An 18,410-nucleotide genomic window follows, 5' to 3' on the forward strand; every position below is an offset into this window, starting at 1 on the left:
TGCCCCCGATTTCCATTTTTGCTTTCCTGGAAGCAGACTTGTCCAGGAACCCCTGGGATTTTCACTGGCCCGTCCCCGTGGTCCTAAAATGAGCCGGGCTGCCGACATCCAGTGGCTGCCTGGCGTCATCACAGACGTATATTCTGCCTGGTTATGCTGGACCGTGTCCCTCCTAAAGGGAGCCCTGCCCAGAGCTGCCCAAGTGAGCCCAGCCAGAGGGAAGGGTCACGGCTGCTGCCCCGGGGCGCGCAGAGGCCCTGCGGCGCCTGGACCGCTCCGCGTGGGCTCCGAGGGGCGAGGCAAGGGCCCGACCACCCAGGGCAGCCGAGCAGCCTCACGCCCTGCGAGCCCGTCCCCGCCCCTTCCTCCACCGCAGAGGCCGAACCGGCACTCGTTTCCTGACAGAAAGCTCAACTTGAACTGTGAAACAGAAGCCATTTTAAAAGAAACCGACTCCACGTTTTATTATTTTTCCAGAGAAAACAGGTTCCGCCTTGGCCGGTCCGCCCCTCCCCCCCGCCGTTCGGGGGCGCGTGGGCCACGAGGGGCTTTATTTCAGAGGAAATCCTTCCCTTTGAATCCGAGACTGAGGGAGGGAGAGAGAGACTGTAAGAAGGAAAAAAGGTTGGTTTTAATATGTGAAGCTGGTGCCCCTGGGGGAAACTTTAATTCTTGTCAAATGTTTCGGGAGAACGCAAAAGGGAAACTTGCCACGTTTGCAGATGCCTTTCACGGCTCTCCAGCTCCGAGTCTCTGTGCAAAGCCTCTCACTCGCATCCAAGGAGATGCTAGAGGGAAGCAGCCCCCCACCCCCACCCCGGGATGGCCTGGGAAAGGGAAATGAAGGGACGCCCAGCAAGGGACCAAGCGGCTGTGCAGCCGCAGTCAGCACCACGTGCCTGGGGGGTCTCAGCGGGAGGCGACCAAGGCAGGAGCAAGGCGGGGAGCGGGGCTGAGGGGCGCTCAGGGGCGAAGCAGCCCCTTCCCAAGATGGACAAGGCTGGGAAAACGCTTCTCATCCACCTGCCCTTCTTCACAGACTCTGCAGGTCTAGGGGGTCTGCGTGTCAGGAGACCCTGAAGCGCCAGAAAAGGGTGTTAGAAGACGGGGCCCTCCACTGATCCCGCAGGGCCACGTAAGTGGAGCCGTGGTTAGAGTCGTCAAAAACCCATTTCCCAGCCCTAGTTTCTGAAATCCAACGCCCTTAGGACAAAACAGTCCGGAATTCTAACTCTAACTGGTTACTTCGGGGGCACTTCTGGCATAGCTGGGGTTTTGAAGAGGAAGCGGAGACGGTGGGGAGAGCTGGCAACTCCATAGATGAGATGGACACCCGGCAGACGTTTCTCGTGTGAAAGTAAATCACCCTGCAGGGTGGTCAGTATGCTGCAGATAAACAGAGGCTGTGACAGCCCCCGAGTTTAAACTGAGATGGACCGTGAAATGAGATCTTATTAGATCCCCTGCCCAAGACACGCATGGAGCCCTCAGCCTCGGGGGAGCTCAGAAGGGTTTGGGGGCACAGGACTCTGGGCATGGTCCCCAGGGACGGCTGGCTTCTCTTGGGCTCTTAGGTCCATTCAGGTGATCTCTATCACCTCCCACATCATTGCCCCGACCTCTGGAGCGAGGTAAGATCTTGGCCCTCCCATAACCTCCTTCTCACACTGTCATTTTTCTGTGTTTAAAACCCGTCTTCCTAGTTGGGCTGGTGACTTCCCAGGGGCAGAGCTCTGCTGTGTTGCTCACCTCTGAATCCCCAGTGCCTACCTCAGGCTGGCACACGGCAGAAACTTAACAGCTCTTTGCTGAGTGAATGAATGAATGAATGAATGAACCCTCCCGCTTGCTGCTAGTGAAGGAGAGTGTTGGGAAGGGAGATGCGAAAAAAGAAGAGGTGGAGATTTTTAAACCCCTAACTGGCCTAACTTGGTTTAGCGCAGTTTAGGAAAGAGCTTTGAAGGCATAAATCCCTTGGGGCCGTTCCCAATACTGCCTAAAAGAAGCATGGCCTGGGGACCCGTGGAGGTTCCCACTGCGTAACAGGAGCGCCTGTCTGCCATGCTGGGGGCAGGGTTTGGGGAGCTGGCTGCACAACGAGAGTTGCCAGACACACAAACAAGCAGATTGTGAGGAGAAGGCCAGCTTTACAGAATAAGCAGCAGCTCCCAGGGGATGTGATGCCGCCAGTCCCTGGTGTGAGCACACATTCCCCGGCCCCACTCTTTTGGGTTGAGGCACAGAAGGCTGCCATTAAAATACAGGTGTTATCTTGGAGGACACGCTAACAGGAATTTAGGAAACGAGTTAGGTAAGTTCTTTCATGGTCCATGAAAAGCATCTTGGTACTTGGAACAAGGAAGGAAATGGATCCAAAAGGGAAACCAAGAGGAATGCCAGCAGCAAAGGCAGCAAAGCAAATAGGTGCATGAGAACGTTATTTAGAAAAGAAAGCTTCTACCCACATGGCCAACACAGGTTCCTATTCTAGATTTAGTTCCAGTTTTTACAGCATCTCCAGGCTGATAGGTGCAGAAACTGTAGTGGACATGCTATGCAATGATTTCAGCAAAACATGTGACTAAACATCCAACAATATTTTTATACAAAGTGTGGTGAAGTACGCGCTAGATGATAATAAGTTTAGCTGGATTTGAAATGGATAAATTACTGAATCTGAAGAGTGATTAACAGCCTGATAACATCTAGAGAGTTGTTTCTAGACTTTAACTTTTTAATCAGTCATTTTTATGGGGAGAATATCAATGTTCCAAGTGAAAAACATCAAGAGAGAGCTGGTATTATAGATGACAGACTCAAGATTCAAAATGCCATCAACAATCTCAAATATTGGCTAAAACTGATGGAATGAACCTTAACACAGAAGGAAGATGATAATGTGTTATATTTAATTTCCACAATAAATCACAGAAAAACAGGATGGAGGAGAGTCAGGTTGACATGAGCTCATAAGAAAAAAATCAGAGGACTAAGAATAACTAGAATGTAAGTGGAGGGGAAAGAGGAAAAGAAAAACAAGAGAAATGACTGAAGAAATAGGATGTGCTCCCTGGAAAAGAAAGTTTGGGGACATGTGAGTGTTCTCTTCAAATATGTAAAGGACAGTCTATCAAGAAGAGGAGGGGGTTGCAGAAAGAAATCAGGGTGACAGACGTGTTCAACAAGAGAACGGAGAACCTCCGAGGAACTGGTGAGGCTGCCTTGTGAAGCAGTGAGCTAAGCTCCCTGTGCTGCAAGACCAGACCAGATCCAACGCTTCTGCTGACAGACATCTTGCAGCCAGAGATCTTGCAGTGGATGGTAAATCAAACTGGATGATTCCTCGGGTCTCCTCTCTTGCATAGCCTCTGATTCTAGGATCACTGAGGAAGCCTTTATTTACAGCACTGAATTATACACAAGTACCAAGCATTACAACAGACTCTCTTGATAAGAATGCACATCCTAGGAAATAGGGAATAGAGAACAAAGCACTAAAACCAAGCCCAAGTGGACAGGAGGTTTTGTGCATGTAGTTTGGGGGTGGGTGTTCCAACCTGTGGACAAGGATGGGTATGAAATAAAAGCCAGCAAAGGTGGAAGTTCCATAGCCCACAGTGGGAACTGTTCAGTGGAAAGGTGGTCGAGCATCTTAAAAGTTCCTCTCAGACTTTTGATTGTGGGTCACTTTTTTTTTTTTATCCCTTTCCCTGCCTCTTGGCGAGGACACATATCGTTAGGTCACTGAGTTTTCCTTGTGAATCACTCATAGAACAAGCAGTCGCTCTGCCATGTCATAAAATATTTTTCCACTTAAGGACAAAAAAGAATTTGTTGTGAACACAGAGAACCCTGACATGCTGTCCTCTCGCCAGCAGTCCCAGAAATTGTCTGCAAGAAGAGTCTGAGGAGGGAGGAGAGAAAAGGCTGTCTCCAGACTCTTTAACGCACAGGGCTCCCCCAGGCAGGTCTTATTCAATCCGTCTGGCTGGTCTCATGAAACATTCTATTTTGTACCTTCTGGGCTGTTGACGATGCAGAGTGGAGATTTATAACAACAGTTGTTCAATCCAGCCCAACTGGTTTGGCACAGGGAGGAGCTATGTTTTTCAGAACAGCTTTTCGACATTCCTACATGAGTTGAAATGCATGAAAATTTCAGTTTTGAAACAACCAGATGTTTTTGTCAGGAAAGAAATAGATGACCTCAAGGAGGCCGGCAGGATAAACTCAGGGCTCGCGAAGAAAATGGTACCGTGGGGAGCTCATGTCTTTCTCATAGCTCTTACCAGCCACTCACCATGATTACCTACTTGTGCCAAAGCCAGACCCCACTCAGCATTTTCCTTCCCACCGGGGCTGCAGTGCTAGGAGTCAAAGACACAGCCCGCCACGTTCCACCGCAGACACTGAGAGTGGGTGGGTACACGGCTGGGAGCACACCTCTCAAGGCGGAACTAGCCCACGTGAAGCAGATACACAGTGAGCTGCAGAAGGTAGTAGAAACGGCACCAAGCTTAAAAGTGGGGCTCTGGGTTCTCAGCTACTGATTTGGTTATTTCCTGGAGCTCCAGCCTCATCTTCTGTCAAACAAGGGTCTGGGAACAGATGAGCCCTAGAGCCTTTTGCAGCCCCCTTGATTCAGTAAATCTCCGATTCCTCTCTTCCTTACAAACAGATGATACATTGAGATTGACTGTGAGGAAATAACTTCTCTATTACCAGTTATCAGCTAAAAGATAGAAAGGGTTTTATCTCAATAAAGGTGGCATTTCCTAATTTGAAAAGCAAATCACTTCAGTACATTCATGAATGACACCTATATTATAGTGACCACAGTCACAGACTTTTCAAAATTGTCTGGATTTCAAATATTCTGACCTGCTGTCTTACCATGAGTTCCGATTTTCAGTTAAGAAACCATGGTCAGGGTCTTATAAATACTGGTGGGGAAATGGAGAAAGAAAGAAAGGCACAGAGTTCATATTTCATATGACTCTTTTTATCCCGCGTGTGGGGTTTTCTTGTTACTTCTTCACATCCCTTCTGGTAAGTCCTTTTTTGGGTTCTCGAGCAAGAGAAGCCCAGGGGTGACACCCCTCCCCCTCCCTGGTCTCCAGGAGTTCTGAGTCCTCCTCAGTGTGTCTAAGACATTGAGCTACACCACGTGTCTGTCTGCTGCTACAGTCAAGAGCCAAGCCCTCTGGGCACCCTAACTGGTGCTCCCTGGTGGTCTGGCACCTGCTACTATTCCCACTCTTGTTACCTCTCTTCTCTGTTTTCACAAAACCCTGCTTGGTCACGGGGAGGCCTCGACCTGGCCAGAGAGCTTTGAGGGTTCCTGTCTTCCTCTGTGCTCACCACACACTCAACCCCAGTGCTGTTCTCTGCCCGACAAGCCCCAGCTCCCCAGGCAGCTCCCCTGCTTCCCGAGTGCTACCAGCACCTGGGTGACTTTGTCTAGCACTGCTCTTGTCAAGCTGCCCCCTCTCCTACAGCCGTGCCAGCGTGCCTCTCTCTTCTTCGGAGAGAGCCAGGAGAAACGATTAAACACGTGTTCAAAATTACACATCCCCACTCTCCTTGACAGAGAAGCTTTGCAAACCTTGTTACGAGAGCTGGAGAAAATTCCACGGGACATTTCTGGGTTTATGGTTATTATTTTGCATGTGTTGCTGAGCTAATAGAGTGTGACCTTGGACATCCATGATCCAAGGGAAGATGGTCGCCTACGTCCAGAGGCTCTCCTACCAGCGCAGCACAGATGGCTACCATTTTGGCTACTCACCCCCATTCTCTCTACTTGCAGACTTCTTGAAAGAGAGGAGAGCCAAGGAGACAAAGATAAAGCGGAAAGGAATACATGTGGGCGGGTTTGGGAATGAGTCCTCTCACTTCCCTCTTCTTTGTCCCCCTCCCTCCTTGCTTTTCAGATGGCGGATGGACTGATTAGGATTATTATTAGGATTATATTATTATTTTGCAGTTTTTCTCTGACTCTGTGAAACTGAGCTCTACCAGAGCTGGACTTAGACTTGTAAATACTCTTCTAGAGAAGCCTTGCTAAGTGGAAGCAGTCTGTTCAGTTCACTTTTCTCCTCTGGTTACCACCGATGACCTCCAGACATCTCAGTTTTACATAATTCTCCAGCAAGTAAAGCCACCTCTCCATTGCCTCTGTTGGAAAGAATGTGATGCTTGACCTGCTCCCTGGCTGGTGTGTGAGCCTGACAACGTGCGAATCAGCCCAGCTCAGAAGAGGAACCACCGCATCAAAACTCCAGATACACACCTCATGGTTTTATATCTTCTCCAGAAGATTTGAGTGCCTGGTGAATGTATTGCTAAACAGACGCGTTAGAAGTGAAGCTCTCTACCACTTCATTGAAACCGATCTTTTGCTATAAAAACAATGGATTTCCATCAAGCAAAATGTGAAAAAACACCATCTGACCTCAGGCCATGTAAATAACTTCAACAAGCAAAAGCTAAACCATACTGAGCCCATCTAACAAGAAACATATATTGAGAAATCTAGCATGTGGGAGAACTTCAGCAGATTTCTGAAAATCCAGCAAAAATGGGAACTGAACAGCTCAGATACACCTGATTTCCAGTGTTTTATACATTCCGGAAGCAAAGAATGAAAGGCTTATGGAATGCAATGAAAATAACTTCACCTTGAACCAAGAGTTTAGAGAACCTGTGCCATCCCTTTTCTCCTACCATCCTGCTTCCTCAGTTCTTGAATTGAGATACCACTGTTAACAAGCCGGCCATCCCCTAAAAGATGAACACCACAGTTTTCTTTTCATTCATTCCCTGAAGAAACTGGAGGAGAAAAAATATATTCTTATCCTATTGGATAAAAATATCTCTTGATAAAATAAATGCTGAATTCTTAACAGGACATTGTACAACCAACACCAAAAGTATTCTTTATTCTGCAAAACTTTAAGCACAATTTCAGGTCAAAGAGTTAAGAAACAATTTCCAAAAAACAATTCGGAAACTACATCCATCTGTCTAAAAAGACCTCGTTTCCAAAACCCTGTTGTAAGCTTTTTGTTTCCCTGAAAATGTTTTTCTTCCCATCTCAACTTTTACCTAAAACAAGGACCAAGATTTACTTACAGGAATAGCTCAGAAAATTTTTTTATCCCACAATCCTTTTTCTTCTTGATTTCTAAGCACTGCTACCCACAAAGCAGGATCTTTCTGTCTGTGATAATTACTGCGTGCAAAGATCTGATCCTTTTATGTGAAAATGTGTGTTTTTCAGATTAACATCAACTTTACATTCAATCAATTGTTCAAAGTTCGCAGGCTTTAAACAGTCATCTTCATCCTTTCATTGCTGCCATGGAGACGTAAGCACCTAGCATGCAACCCCATGTCTCCTAAAAGGGACATTTGCTCTTTGTATTTAAGAGGTACGTGGGGCACTGGGTGTCCTGAGAGTTTGGAACCATCTGGTACATGGCACAGAGCACATTCCAGATGCTGGACCCTAGCACGCTGTCCTCCGTCCAACTGGAGGATGGCAGTTGGCTAATGAGGAACTCATGCATCAGTCTAGCAGCTGGAACTTGAACTCTTGGTCCAGAGAAGTAGTGTTTTCTAACTGGCCGTAACTGAAGTCTCTCTATGATTCAGGGCAGTAAGTCCTTTTCTTGAAACGTACAAGTAATCAAGGCATGGAGGTGTTAAGAACAAGACAGCAGCCCCAAATGGAGCCACTTATGCTAAACCCCACATCACCCCACTGAGACTTATTTACAGTGTTAGCCTGTCCCAGAAATGGAATGTGAAACCAGTCCAATCAGGATTCACCTGGTCAGCGCTAGGCCTGATCGACCCCTGCCATCCCCTAAAGGAAAGTGACCTTTCCACAACGAACCCACTTTTCTGCCTCCCTGTTTCCACTCCCTTCTCCTTTCATTTCACTTTGAATGTATTGATATTTGCAAAACAGAAACAGACTCACAGGCACAGAAAACACACTCGAGGTTACCAAAGGAGAAGGGAAGGGGGGAGGGACACATTAGCGGCATGGGGTTAAGAGACACAAACGACTATGTATAACTAGATGGGCAGCTAAGATATACTGTACAGCACAGGGAATTATACCCATTACCTTGTAATAACCTATTATGGACTATAATCTGCAAAAATACCGAATCACTGTGCTGTACACCGGAAACTAACACAATATTGTAAATCAACTATACTTCGATTAAAAAAAAAAGTCTTTCATTTCTACCCGCTAGATTGGATGCCTCCCGATTCACTGAATCAAGCCAGTAAGATCTTGAAAACTCACTCCGTTGAGTTCTGTTTTCCCAGAGAGGACAGGGTTGGGTCACCTCAGGGCTTCATTCACTTTGAGGTTGAGACAGCTAAAAAGAAGAGCCACCGCACAGAAGCAGAGCCCTAAGAACGGGGTGAGGAACAACTGCTTTTCCCAGGTGAGAGCACGTAAAACCTCAAGCAGCTCTTAAACCTCTAGGCCGGACTTAGCTTTGTTTCAGTGCGCTCGGCTCTGGGAAAGGTAAGAGGAACTGAGCGAGCTTCCGACGGCTCCTGCCGCCACCATTTTCAGAAGCTGATTTAAATAAAGCGGAAACTCGCAGAAGAAGTCTCCCTGGAAGTGCCCACAGAGTTTAAGGAGAAACAGAAACGTACCTGGCGGAGCCTGACTGGGTCTGACTTGTCTGCGGAACCCTCCTGAGAAGTGAGCGGCTCAGGCACGCAGTCTACCTGGGCCGACGACCTCGCGTGCGGGCGCGTGTGTGCGGGCGCGTGCGCGTGCGCGGGCGCGGGCGTGTGTGCGGACGCGTGCGCGGTGAGGGGCAGCCACGACGCCGCGCTGGGCTGACCGAGGAGGACCGGCTTCACTCCCATGGCACGCGCATCGCCGTCTGACGAGTAGAAGCGACAAAGGCAGGTAGGAAAGGACACGTTTGAGGTGCCCGTGTTGGGAACGTGAACAACTGGCGGGCGGGGGGGATGTGAGCGGGGACAGCAAATGCGGGTTGAAAAAAAATCAGTGTATTTGAGGAGGAGAACTTCTTAATACTTTTCAAAAAACCCACAAAACCCCAAGCGAAGAGAAAAACAGGTAAGAAAGAGGGAGAAAAGGGGGAAGTCCGCGAACACTGGTGTAAAAAGCCTTGTGGCACTGAACCCCGCGGGGCCCGGCCGGGCGGCCCCCCAACCCCACGCGGTTCCCCTTCTCTCGCCGTGTCCTCCGCGTGGAGTCGAGCTGGTTCCCGGGGTAGCTCCGGGCTACGGGGGGGAAACGCTCTCTGGCGCTTCGGGTCACCGCGCTGCCCGGGAGCCCCGGGCCTCCACCAGAGCAGCGCGCAGGCGCGCCCGTCGCGTCCCGAGGCTCCCCTTCGCAGCGCGGACGCGGGGCAGCGGGGCCCTGACGTTCCCCCCGCCCCGGCAGGTGCGTCCGTTCTCGCTCGTTGGCGGCCGCTCACCCACCCGCTCCCCGCCGCTCAGCCGCTGTGCCCGGGCGGCGGGAGGCGGCGGGCGCGGCGCAGGAGCGCGGGCAGCGCGCGGGGCCGGCCCACAGGCACGTTCGGCAGCCCCGCGACGCCGCGCACACGGGGAAGAGGGAGGCGGGCCTCTGCAGGCGGCCCGGAGGGAGGCCGGTCCCGTGGGTCGCGTGGGCCGCGGCGAGGACCTGGGTTTGTCCCGAGTCCTGGGGCGTCACCGGCGGGCTTGCAGGGAGCAGGACGCCGCCGGCCTCAGCTGGCGCCTGAAGAGAATCGGTGCCCCGCCTATCGGGTTCGCGGGAACGTGTGATGAACAGGGACACCCCAGTTCGGGCGGCGACAGCTCACGACGTCGGGCTTCCTGCTCTGGTGAGCGGGGCTCTTCGGACGTCCCCCCGTGGCAGCCCCTCGCTTCGTCCGAAGGGATCCCTGGACGAGCCGGGCAGGAACCCTGAGGGCTGGAGCGGCCCTCCAGGAAGCCGGCAGCCCGGCCCGGTGACAGGCTCCCCACCGCGGCTTGGCAGTAACACTTAGGACGGAGCACGTGGGGGGGAAGAGGGGGAAGAGGGGGAAGGGTGGCCTCTCCAGTTCCCGCAAGGCCGGCTTTACCGATGTTGGCAAACGGAGTGACCTTCCTCGGCAAGGAAGCTCATTTCAGCGCGGTGCACCCAGCCGGGCTGGCGGGCCGCCACAGCAAGTGTCCTAGACCAGCGGCCCCCAACCTCTTTGGCCGCAGGGACCGGTTTCGCGGAAGACGACTCTTACACGAACGGGCTGGGGACAGTTCGGGCGGGAACGGGAGCGCTGGCTCAGGGGGTCACGCGGGCGACGGGGGTGCTGACGGAGCTTCGCTCGCCTGCCCGCCGCTCACGTGCCGGACAGGCTGCAGACACACAGCCCTGCCTCTCAGGAAAGAAGAGCGCTCCACGCCCCGGGAGCGGGTGAGGGCGCCCCCCGGGAAAGCAGCCCGTGCACCGGAGGCTGAGACTCTGCTACGTGTTACGTAGATTTACCGTCCTGTTCCGTGACACGCCGAGGCCCGTTTCGAAATTTAGAGATCACCGCAAGCGAGGCTTCGATACGCGGCAAAAGTGGGAGCCAGCCTCCTGGGGCAGTGCCCGCCTCATGGAAGCTGCAGCCCGGAAGGTTCTCGGGTCATGAAAGGACCGGCTGCCTCTGGAGCTTTTAAGAGGAGACATATGGAAAGTCTGAAAAGAAATGGCTGCAGCTTCCACTAAAGGCGCGCTCTTCCGAGGGAATCCCATGCGCTCCCAGTTCCGTGGAGGGAGCCCCTGGTGACCAGAGTCCGTTCACAAGGGCGTCAGGAGGAGGTAGGTGGTCCTCTGGTCTTGAAGAATGAGTACGATTTGGGTGGGTGCTGTGCTCGGAAGTGTTTGTCTCCCCAAAATTCATATGTGGTAATGCTGACCCCCAAAGGGAACGGCATTGGGGGGCCGGCGGGCTTTGTGAGGTGCTTAAATCGTTAGGGTGGAGCCCTCGCACGTGGAGTCAGCACTCTTACACAGGAGGCGCCAGAGAGGTCACTAGCCCGTTCCGCCATGTGAGGACACAAGGAGAAGTCTGCAGCTGTGCTGCCGCCCTGATCTCGGCCTTCCAGCTCCCAGAGCTGCGAGAAACAAATTTCTATCGTTTAATCAGTTAACCAAAATGAAATTTAGAAATTATAATGTTTCAAAGTATTTTATCAATTAAGCTGTTTTGCTTTCCCCTAACAGTGTTCTGATTAAAAAAAAAAAAAAAAATCCAATCCTCTGACACGTTGACCTGACACGTTGATGCCACCCTCAGGGTGCCCCGCTTCCCAGTGTGAGAGGTGACACTCTAGGGCCATCAGTGCCCCCACTACCACCCCATGCCCCAAGAATCGGGCCCACACACCAAAAAGGGTAAATGGAAGTCGGGCCTGGGTGGGGAGGGAGGAAGGGAGGAGCTAAGAATCCTGCCCGGGTTCCAGAATATGCCTGATATTTTAGGTGGCGCTCAAGTCCTTTACTGCACCCCTAACCCTCCAGGGCGAACCTCTGTTCTTCCTGCAACCCTTGGGACCTGGGCTGATTCCAAGTTCTACAGCTATTGCTCCACCCATTAGACCAATCTCTCTTCTTGTTTACTTTTGAAGAAATGCCATGAGCTGTGCATTCGCAGAAGAAAACCAAAAGGTCTTACATCATCCTATGGTGCTTCAGATGTATTGCTCATGAAGTTCACGTCAGTTTTTCTGTTTTGCAAAATCACCATGCTCACAGCCAAATCAGCCATCAGCTGTTATCTTTTTAAAATTTCAAATATTGAAGTTTTCTTGTTTTCCTGAAATGTCTTAAAAAGGTTATTTCCAGGCTGACACTCTGCTTGCCAGCTTTTATTTAGAAGCACATTTTTAACATACTCACTTCAATTCTCTAAAAGAGAAAAGGACCAAGAAAGTAAATAAAGCAGTGGCCGAGGTTGCTACCCATCCATCAATCCCTAGGCCCTGATTAAGCCCAAGCCATGAAAACATAGCCTTTGAAGGCAGTGGCACCTGCCAGACCCTCTTTCAAAAGGGACCCTTGTTGCCCTTGAGAGTTTAGAATTGAAAGCTCTTCAAAGCCATCAGAATGTGAAAATTAATCTAAGTGCATCTACGTAGCACAGGAGTGTCAGAATTTATAATTGGGGGTCATAAATCTTTTTGCAATGGAGCAAAAATAAATAAGCATGTGAGAGCCAAATCGAAAGGCAGTGGGCATTCACACACTCCAAGTGTCAGCTTTAATTTATTTCTCTGCTTGGAAAGGGGAGACTTTGAAAGCTGGCTGCCAGTATGGAGGGAACCTCCTCAACTCTTCTTCTGGCCCAGACAAAGGTTTGAAAGTTGAGGGGAGACATCCAAAGAATAACACAGGAAGCTTTTGACTTCTTACATTGAAAAAGAGCTCTTCAGAAGTTGAGGGGGGGTGGTTGGGGGAGAGAAAAGAGAAAGAGAAGAAACCTCTTCTCTAGGGATCTCTTTTGTGTAATTCAGAATACTCGGCACGTTAAAACCAAATACCAGGACTTCCCTGGTGGTGCAGTGGTTAAGAATCCACCTGCCAAGGGGGAACACGGGTTCGAGCCCTGGTCCAGGAAGATCCCACATGCCACGGAGCAACTAAGGCCCTGCACCACAACTACTGAGCCTGTGTTCTAGAGCCTGCGAGCCACAACTACTGAGCCCACGCGCCACAGCTGCTGAAGCCCACACGCTCTAGGGCCTGTGCTTCGCAACAAGAGAAGCCACCGCAATGAGAAGCCCACGCACCGCAACGAAGAGTAGCCCCCCACTCGCCACAAGTAGAGAAAGCCTGCATGCAGCAATGGAGACCCAACGCAGCCAAAAAAAAATAATAATAATAAATTTATTAAAGAAAAAAAAACAAATACCGACAAACAAATGAAAAAGAAAAGTCTGATTTACAGTATGCTGTTGGATGCACCTAGAAGGGACTTTGGAAAGACATTCACAGACCATTTTAACTGTGTTGAGAACTCTGCTAGGACAACAGATATATGTATGTACATATGTACATATGTATTCACACAGTGCAGAGGGCACATAATCATTTCCCTTGTGAATGGAAACGACGTCGTTACAGCATTAAAACTGGAGGGGATCGATAGTAATAGAATTTCCTGAGAGCTCCACGTGGAGAAAGGTCAAGGAAAACAGCACCTGTGGAACCAATTACTTGTCATCAGACTCAGCGGCATGAAAATACACCCGTTCCCTCTCTTCTGTCACTCACTTGAAGGCATCAAAACAGAAAGCTTCTTGTGAGCAAAGTAAAAGAGCCACTCCAGGAAGATTCCAGAAGTTCTCTGGGAAGATGTCTTGTGCAGCAACCTTTCGAGATTAGAACTATGCTAACAAGTTTATGAGCTGAGTCAACGTCACACATGAAGCTGCCAGGCTCCTGGGTCACCCCTGAGCTTTCGTGTTTCAGTTTCCCTTGTCTATTAAATAAGAAGACGTTTCTGTCCTAGTGAATCATTTTTATGTGTACGATATAATGAATTAAGAGATTGAAAGCACTTTTAAAGTATGAAGTGCCTTAAACATACAAGAAATGTATTGCTCCCAGATTACTGGACAGAGAACACAGGGCAGAGAGCAGGTAGTCACCCACACAGGAGAGAAGGCTTTGCTAGCTTCTCGTGGTGGCCAGCATGGGGTGGAAGTTGGTACGTGGGGCAAGGAGCAGGTGACTCTGTGCTAGATTTGCATGCAGCCAGCTGGATTGGAAGGTGGGAGCTCACGGGCAGCGGTGGGCTTGCTTGATACCTCTCCATGTAGGAGACTCAGAGGAAGTCTGACTTGCTAACATTGCAACCTCACATTCCAGACCTGTCTGTCTTCCATTGTCAAGAAGAGCTGAGGAGTTAACTAGCATTGGGAATTATTCTCTGGGGAGGAAAGTACCTGATCTTATGCTAGACTTTGCATCATTTCAGGAGACAAAGCCCACCAATTTATCCAAGGCCTACGTAGAATGCCAGTGCCATAGAGAACAGGGCACCTGTAACGCTACTTGGCCGTGCTAAGTCATGGCTCCCATGAAGAGTCTCTCAAGGACCAAGGGTCAGTTGAAAGGACCCTCTTGAACTCTTCTGGCAAAGGAAGCGGGCATCTGCATGCAGTAACTAAGGGCTTAGGTTTTGGCCAGTCCCCCAACCCATTTCAACACCCTTCCCCTACATTCAGTCTGTCCCTAAACTTAACCAGCAGTTAACCAGCTTAACCAGTGGCCTTCTGCTTAAAAGTTTCATTTCATCTGAGAAGCCAGCACTTCAATATTTGTAAAATATTGTGGAATAAATAATCTGCTATTCCAGGAAGCATCAACTAATCCAGGGGCACAATAACATTAACAAATTCATCTTCTTTCTGCCGATGTCCTCCCCTTTAAGCTGGTCCCCGTGGTCACCTAATCTCACCAAGAAGAAAAAATCATGCCCTCTGTTCCATAGGTTCATTTCTTATTGGTCTCCCTCACTCCCCCCGTACCCTTTATTTCTTACCACAAAACCCTAGGGGCATCAAGCAACAGACATTTAGTTTTGCTCAAGTTCTCTGGGTCCACTGGGCATCTTTGCTGATCCAGGCAGGCATGGCTGACGTCAGCTGGGCTCATGTGGTCAGTCGGCAGGTGAGCGGGGGCGGCTCGGAGGAGCCGCCTCTGCCCCGCGTGGCCTCTCGTCCGCCCCCCACCCGCCAGCCTGTTTGGTTCGCACGGCTGCTGGGCAGGAGCACACAAAGCCGCTTTAGGCTGGTACCTTATGCTTGTAGAGCATTCTGTTGGCTAAAACAAATCACAAAAGTTGGCCCAGATTCCAGAGGTGCAGAAACAGGCTCCGTGTCTTGGTGGGAGGAGGTCACTTGTAAATCATACTGCAAAGTGTGTGGATCCAGGGAGTGGTGGAGAGTTGGGAATATTTTTATCATCAGCTTTACCTTAAATAGATGGGACAAATAAGCCTTATGTTCCACATTAGAAGAGAATGATAACTATTGCTGTGCTTTTGCACAGATGTTTGTCCTGTCTAAATTCAAAGGTAATAATTTATTGGGTATGGAAGTCTCCAACAGCAAGTCCCCAAAGGAAAATTGCTATATTTTTTTTATGAGGGGATTTTTCTGAGGGAGTTTAGCCTCCTAGTGACTAAAAATCCTTTCATTAACTGGGACAGGTCGTACAAGAGAAGAAGAAAAAAACCTTACTTTCAGGTTTAAAGTTTGGGGCCTTTTTTTAATCCTTTAGCCTTAAAGAAAAACAACTTTACCAAAAGAGAGTGGACTTCCCACAATGTCTGTTAACAGTGGAGGGTAAGATTTCGAGTGTCTTGGTTGATGTAAGCCTGTCTGTTCAGACTTCTGACAGCTTCCTGATAACACAGACCCGGCGGGTTTTCATATACGCATCCACGCTGTGAATGTGCGTATATATCTCTTAGGTGTCTGGATCCAATTTGACAGCCTTTTGGATTTCATGTAGCATAACTGTCTACTCACTGACGTAATAATTTTAGAAGATTGGAGAGCCAGGGTTGAAAATGGTCTTGCCAAAGCCAAGGGAAATCTGGTCTGGAGAGAGGGCTTCCTGCGGTCCCTTTTGCAGGGAGACCTGCCTGAAACTGAGGTTGGGGTCACTTCCCACTTCCTTTTATTGGAATGGGCTAGCCCTATGGTAAAGAGAATGTCGGTCACTCTGTATCCAGTCCCTTTGCCATGTGACCTTTTGTTCTTCCTTCTAAGTGGAATGTTCTTCCCTTGACTTTGGGCTCTGCTATGCCGCTTGCTTTGTCCAACAGGCTATTAGCAACATGATGCAAGCAGAAGCTTGCTTTCTTGAGCCTCTGTCATGAGAAGAACATGCCTTGGGTAACTGAACAGTCCCAGGAAAACGAGAAACACCTAGAAGATGCTTGAACTGCTGAAATCATCCAAGCTGCCCCATTTGGCCTGAATTTGAAGCCTGCCTGCACCAGCTGACCAGCAGATACATGATCCAGAATAAAAGTTTATTTTTTTATGCCACCACGTTTTGGGATGGCATGTTATGTGGCAGTGTTTTGCAATAGCTGACTGATATCAGTCCCCATGGAAAGTAGAACAGGTTATAAATTACAAGTGGAAACCTGACATTTGGTGTGTAATACAAGGTATTTACAGCTGCAAAGTTTGGGAATTGTATTTTATCAATGTGACTTGATTGGTCCTCACTGACATTCAGTTGGCACCCAAGATTCCCTCGGTAACTGAGATACCAAATGGATAAACTGGATAAAAGAAAATCAGATATTTCATTTTTTCCCCATTTTTACTACAGAATTATCGTACCCCAAAGAGAGTAATGAGCCGTTATACAACCATCGCCCAGCTTCAACAATTATCAGCATTTTACAAAATTTGTTGCTGCTACCCTACCCATTTTTTTCTTGAAAATTAGCTCTTTTCAATTCCAGAACCACTAGAATTTAATTGGGTGAGTCCCTAGAGTCACTTAAAGTAGAAAAGATTCTCTCTTAGGATCGCTTGGATTCTTAAATTTGAGTTCAGGAGCTACTTATGTCTTCAGAAATTTATGCAAAAGTTTGTGTATATAAATGTTTCCGGGGAGGATGTCTCTGGTTCCATCAGATTCAAAAGATAAGATCTGCTTTTCTGCACAAATATCAGCCATTTTTGCCTGTTCTCACCCAACCTTGCCAGATGCCAGCATCTCGCACCCTCTGCAGGCAGAAGGTAAAGCATCAAATCACCTCAGCCCCAAGAGAATGGCTCCCTCCCTAGACGGGCAGAATCATTGATTGGCTTATGCAGGCACAGAACTAAGGCAAAGTGTCAGCTTTAATTTTAGTAGCACCAGAAGTCACAATCCTTTAAATATCAGGAAGAACAACTCTGCCTTTCAGTGGAAATGTCTTGGGTGGCTTAAGGGCTCATCTAAATCTCAGCTGTCTAACAATTTCGGATGCGGCTGCCAGCAGCCTCCTCAGTGGAGAGGAAGCACCTCCGGGCAGGTAGACCGAGCCCAGTGCTGTGGTTCTTGCAGTTTGGAGAACGTACAAATCACCTGGAAGACTTTAAAATACAGGTTTTAAAAAACCTGGATTTAAAAAAAAAAAAACCCTCTAAATTCTCTACCAGCCTAGAAATCTGTGATTTCCAAGATTTCCAATTTCCTTTAGGGCCTGTGCACCTCTACTATTTTGTAAGTGCAACTGCTGTTGCACTGGGCTGATCCTAAAGGTTTAGGCTCTGCAGGAATTCTCATCAACCCAAACTAGGGAGAGCAGGCCAGGGACAGGGACCACCAAAAGTTATTCATGCTTCACAGGTGGCAGTGGCAGGCATGGGACATAGAGTCGAGCACTACTTGAATTTCTAAACCAGTTCTTCCCAGGAGAAATATTACAAAAGCAATGGGAGCTCCAGAAATTATCTTCACGTACAGAAGGGAACAAGAGCATAATGAGGAGTACAGCACTCCAAGGGACAGTGATACTTGGTCCTCCCCCTCCGTGTTCAACATCAAGGCCACTGGTGCAATGTGGGTTCCATTAATGGCTCAAAGACAATATTTCACAGAGTTATACGTTCAAGATGTTATTGAAAAACCAATGTTGTGCTTTTTATCCCCACCTACCCTCTCCCCCAGGGTTTTCTTAAATCATTAAAAAAAACCATTTTTTAACGTGGTTCCACCCAAGTGGTCATATTTCTAAGGATCTGGGGCAATGCATACCAGGGCCAATGAAACCCAAAATGGTTTGGTAGAAGGATGATGCCATTTCCTCTGCCTCTTGGGGCTATGGGGGTTAAAGCTGTGAACCCATTAAGTACATAAGCAGGATCGTGTGGGTGGCCCCAGAGAGAGACACCTGTTTTGCTACTAAATGCAGAATCACAAACACAATTTTTCCTTAATACTATCCTATCTGAGGCTCCGCCAGCACTGCAAGGCCAAGGAAATTTCTAGAGAAATTTAGAGCAAGATCTCACAAGGTCTTAAAGGCGTAATCTTGGGAAAGAGGCACTGCATTAAAAGAAAAAGTCTATGGACTTTCTTTTTCACAGATGCAGACTATTCCATGTATGGCTACACTGTTTACTGGTGGACATTCAAGTTGTTTCCAGTCTCCTTTCTTATTGTAAACAAGGCAGCAATAGATAAGTAAATATATGCTAATATAAATTAAAATGCTGCTTTGATTTCCAGAGGATGGATTCCTACAATCACTGTGAATGGGTTAAGAGTGTTTATAAGCGTGGACATTTGGTATTTTAATAAATATTGTTATGTTATTTTCAAAAATTACAATAACAAGTCTTCCACCAGGAGTAAAGGGCCTGTTTTCCCACATGTC

The 18,410-nt window shown here is 48.7% G+C and overlaps 1 protein-coding gene and 1 long non-coding RNA gene across 4 annotated transcripts in view; one reads left to right on the plus strand and one right to left on the minus strand.

Moving 5' to 3' along the window:
• Nucleotides 1–8,926, minus strand: part of LOC309625911 (uncharacterized protein) — a 60,700-nt gene extending 51,774 nt beyond the window's left edge. For both annotated transcript variants that reach the window (XM_082385984.1, XM_082385985.1), the window contains exon 1: nt 8,686–8,926. In XM_082385984.1, the coding sequence (XP_082242110.1) occupies nt 8,686–8,904 (219 nt within the window). In that variant the 5' untranslated portion in view covers nt 8,905–8,926. The remainder of the gene's footprint in view (nt 1–8,685) is intronic.
• Nucleotides 8,853–18,410, plus strand: part of LOC309625914 — a 62,684-nt gene continuing 53,126 nt past the window's right edge. For both annotated transcript variants that reach the window (XR_014242789.1, XR_014242790.1), the window contains exon 1: nt 8,853–8,947. This is a non-coding gene — a long non-coding RNA (uncharacterized lncRNA). The remainder of the gene's footprint in view (nt 8,948–18,410) is intronic.

Source organism: Balaenoptera borealis (genome assembly GCF_965194805.1).
Source record: "Balaenoptera borealis genome assembly, chromosome: 3".
Taxonomy (NCBI): Eukaryota; Metazoa; Chordata; class Mammalia; order Artiodactyla; family Balaenopteridae; genus Balaenoptera; species Balaenoptera borealis.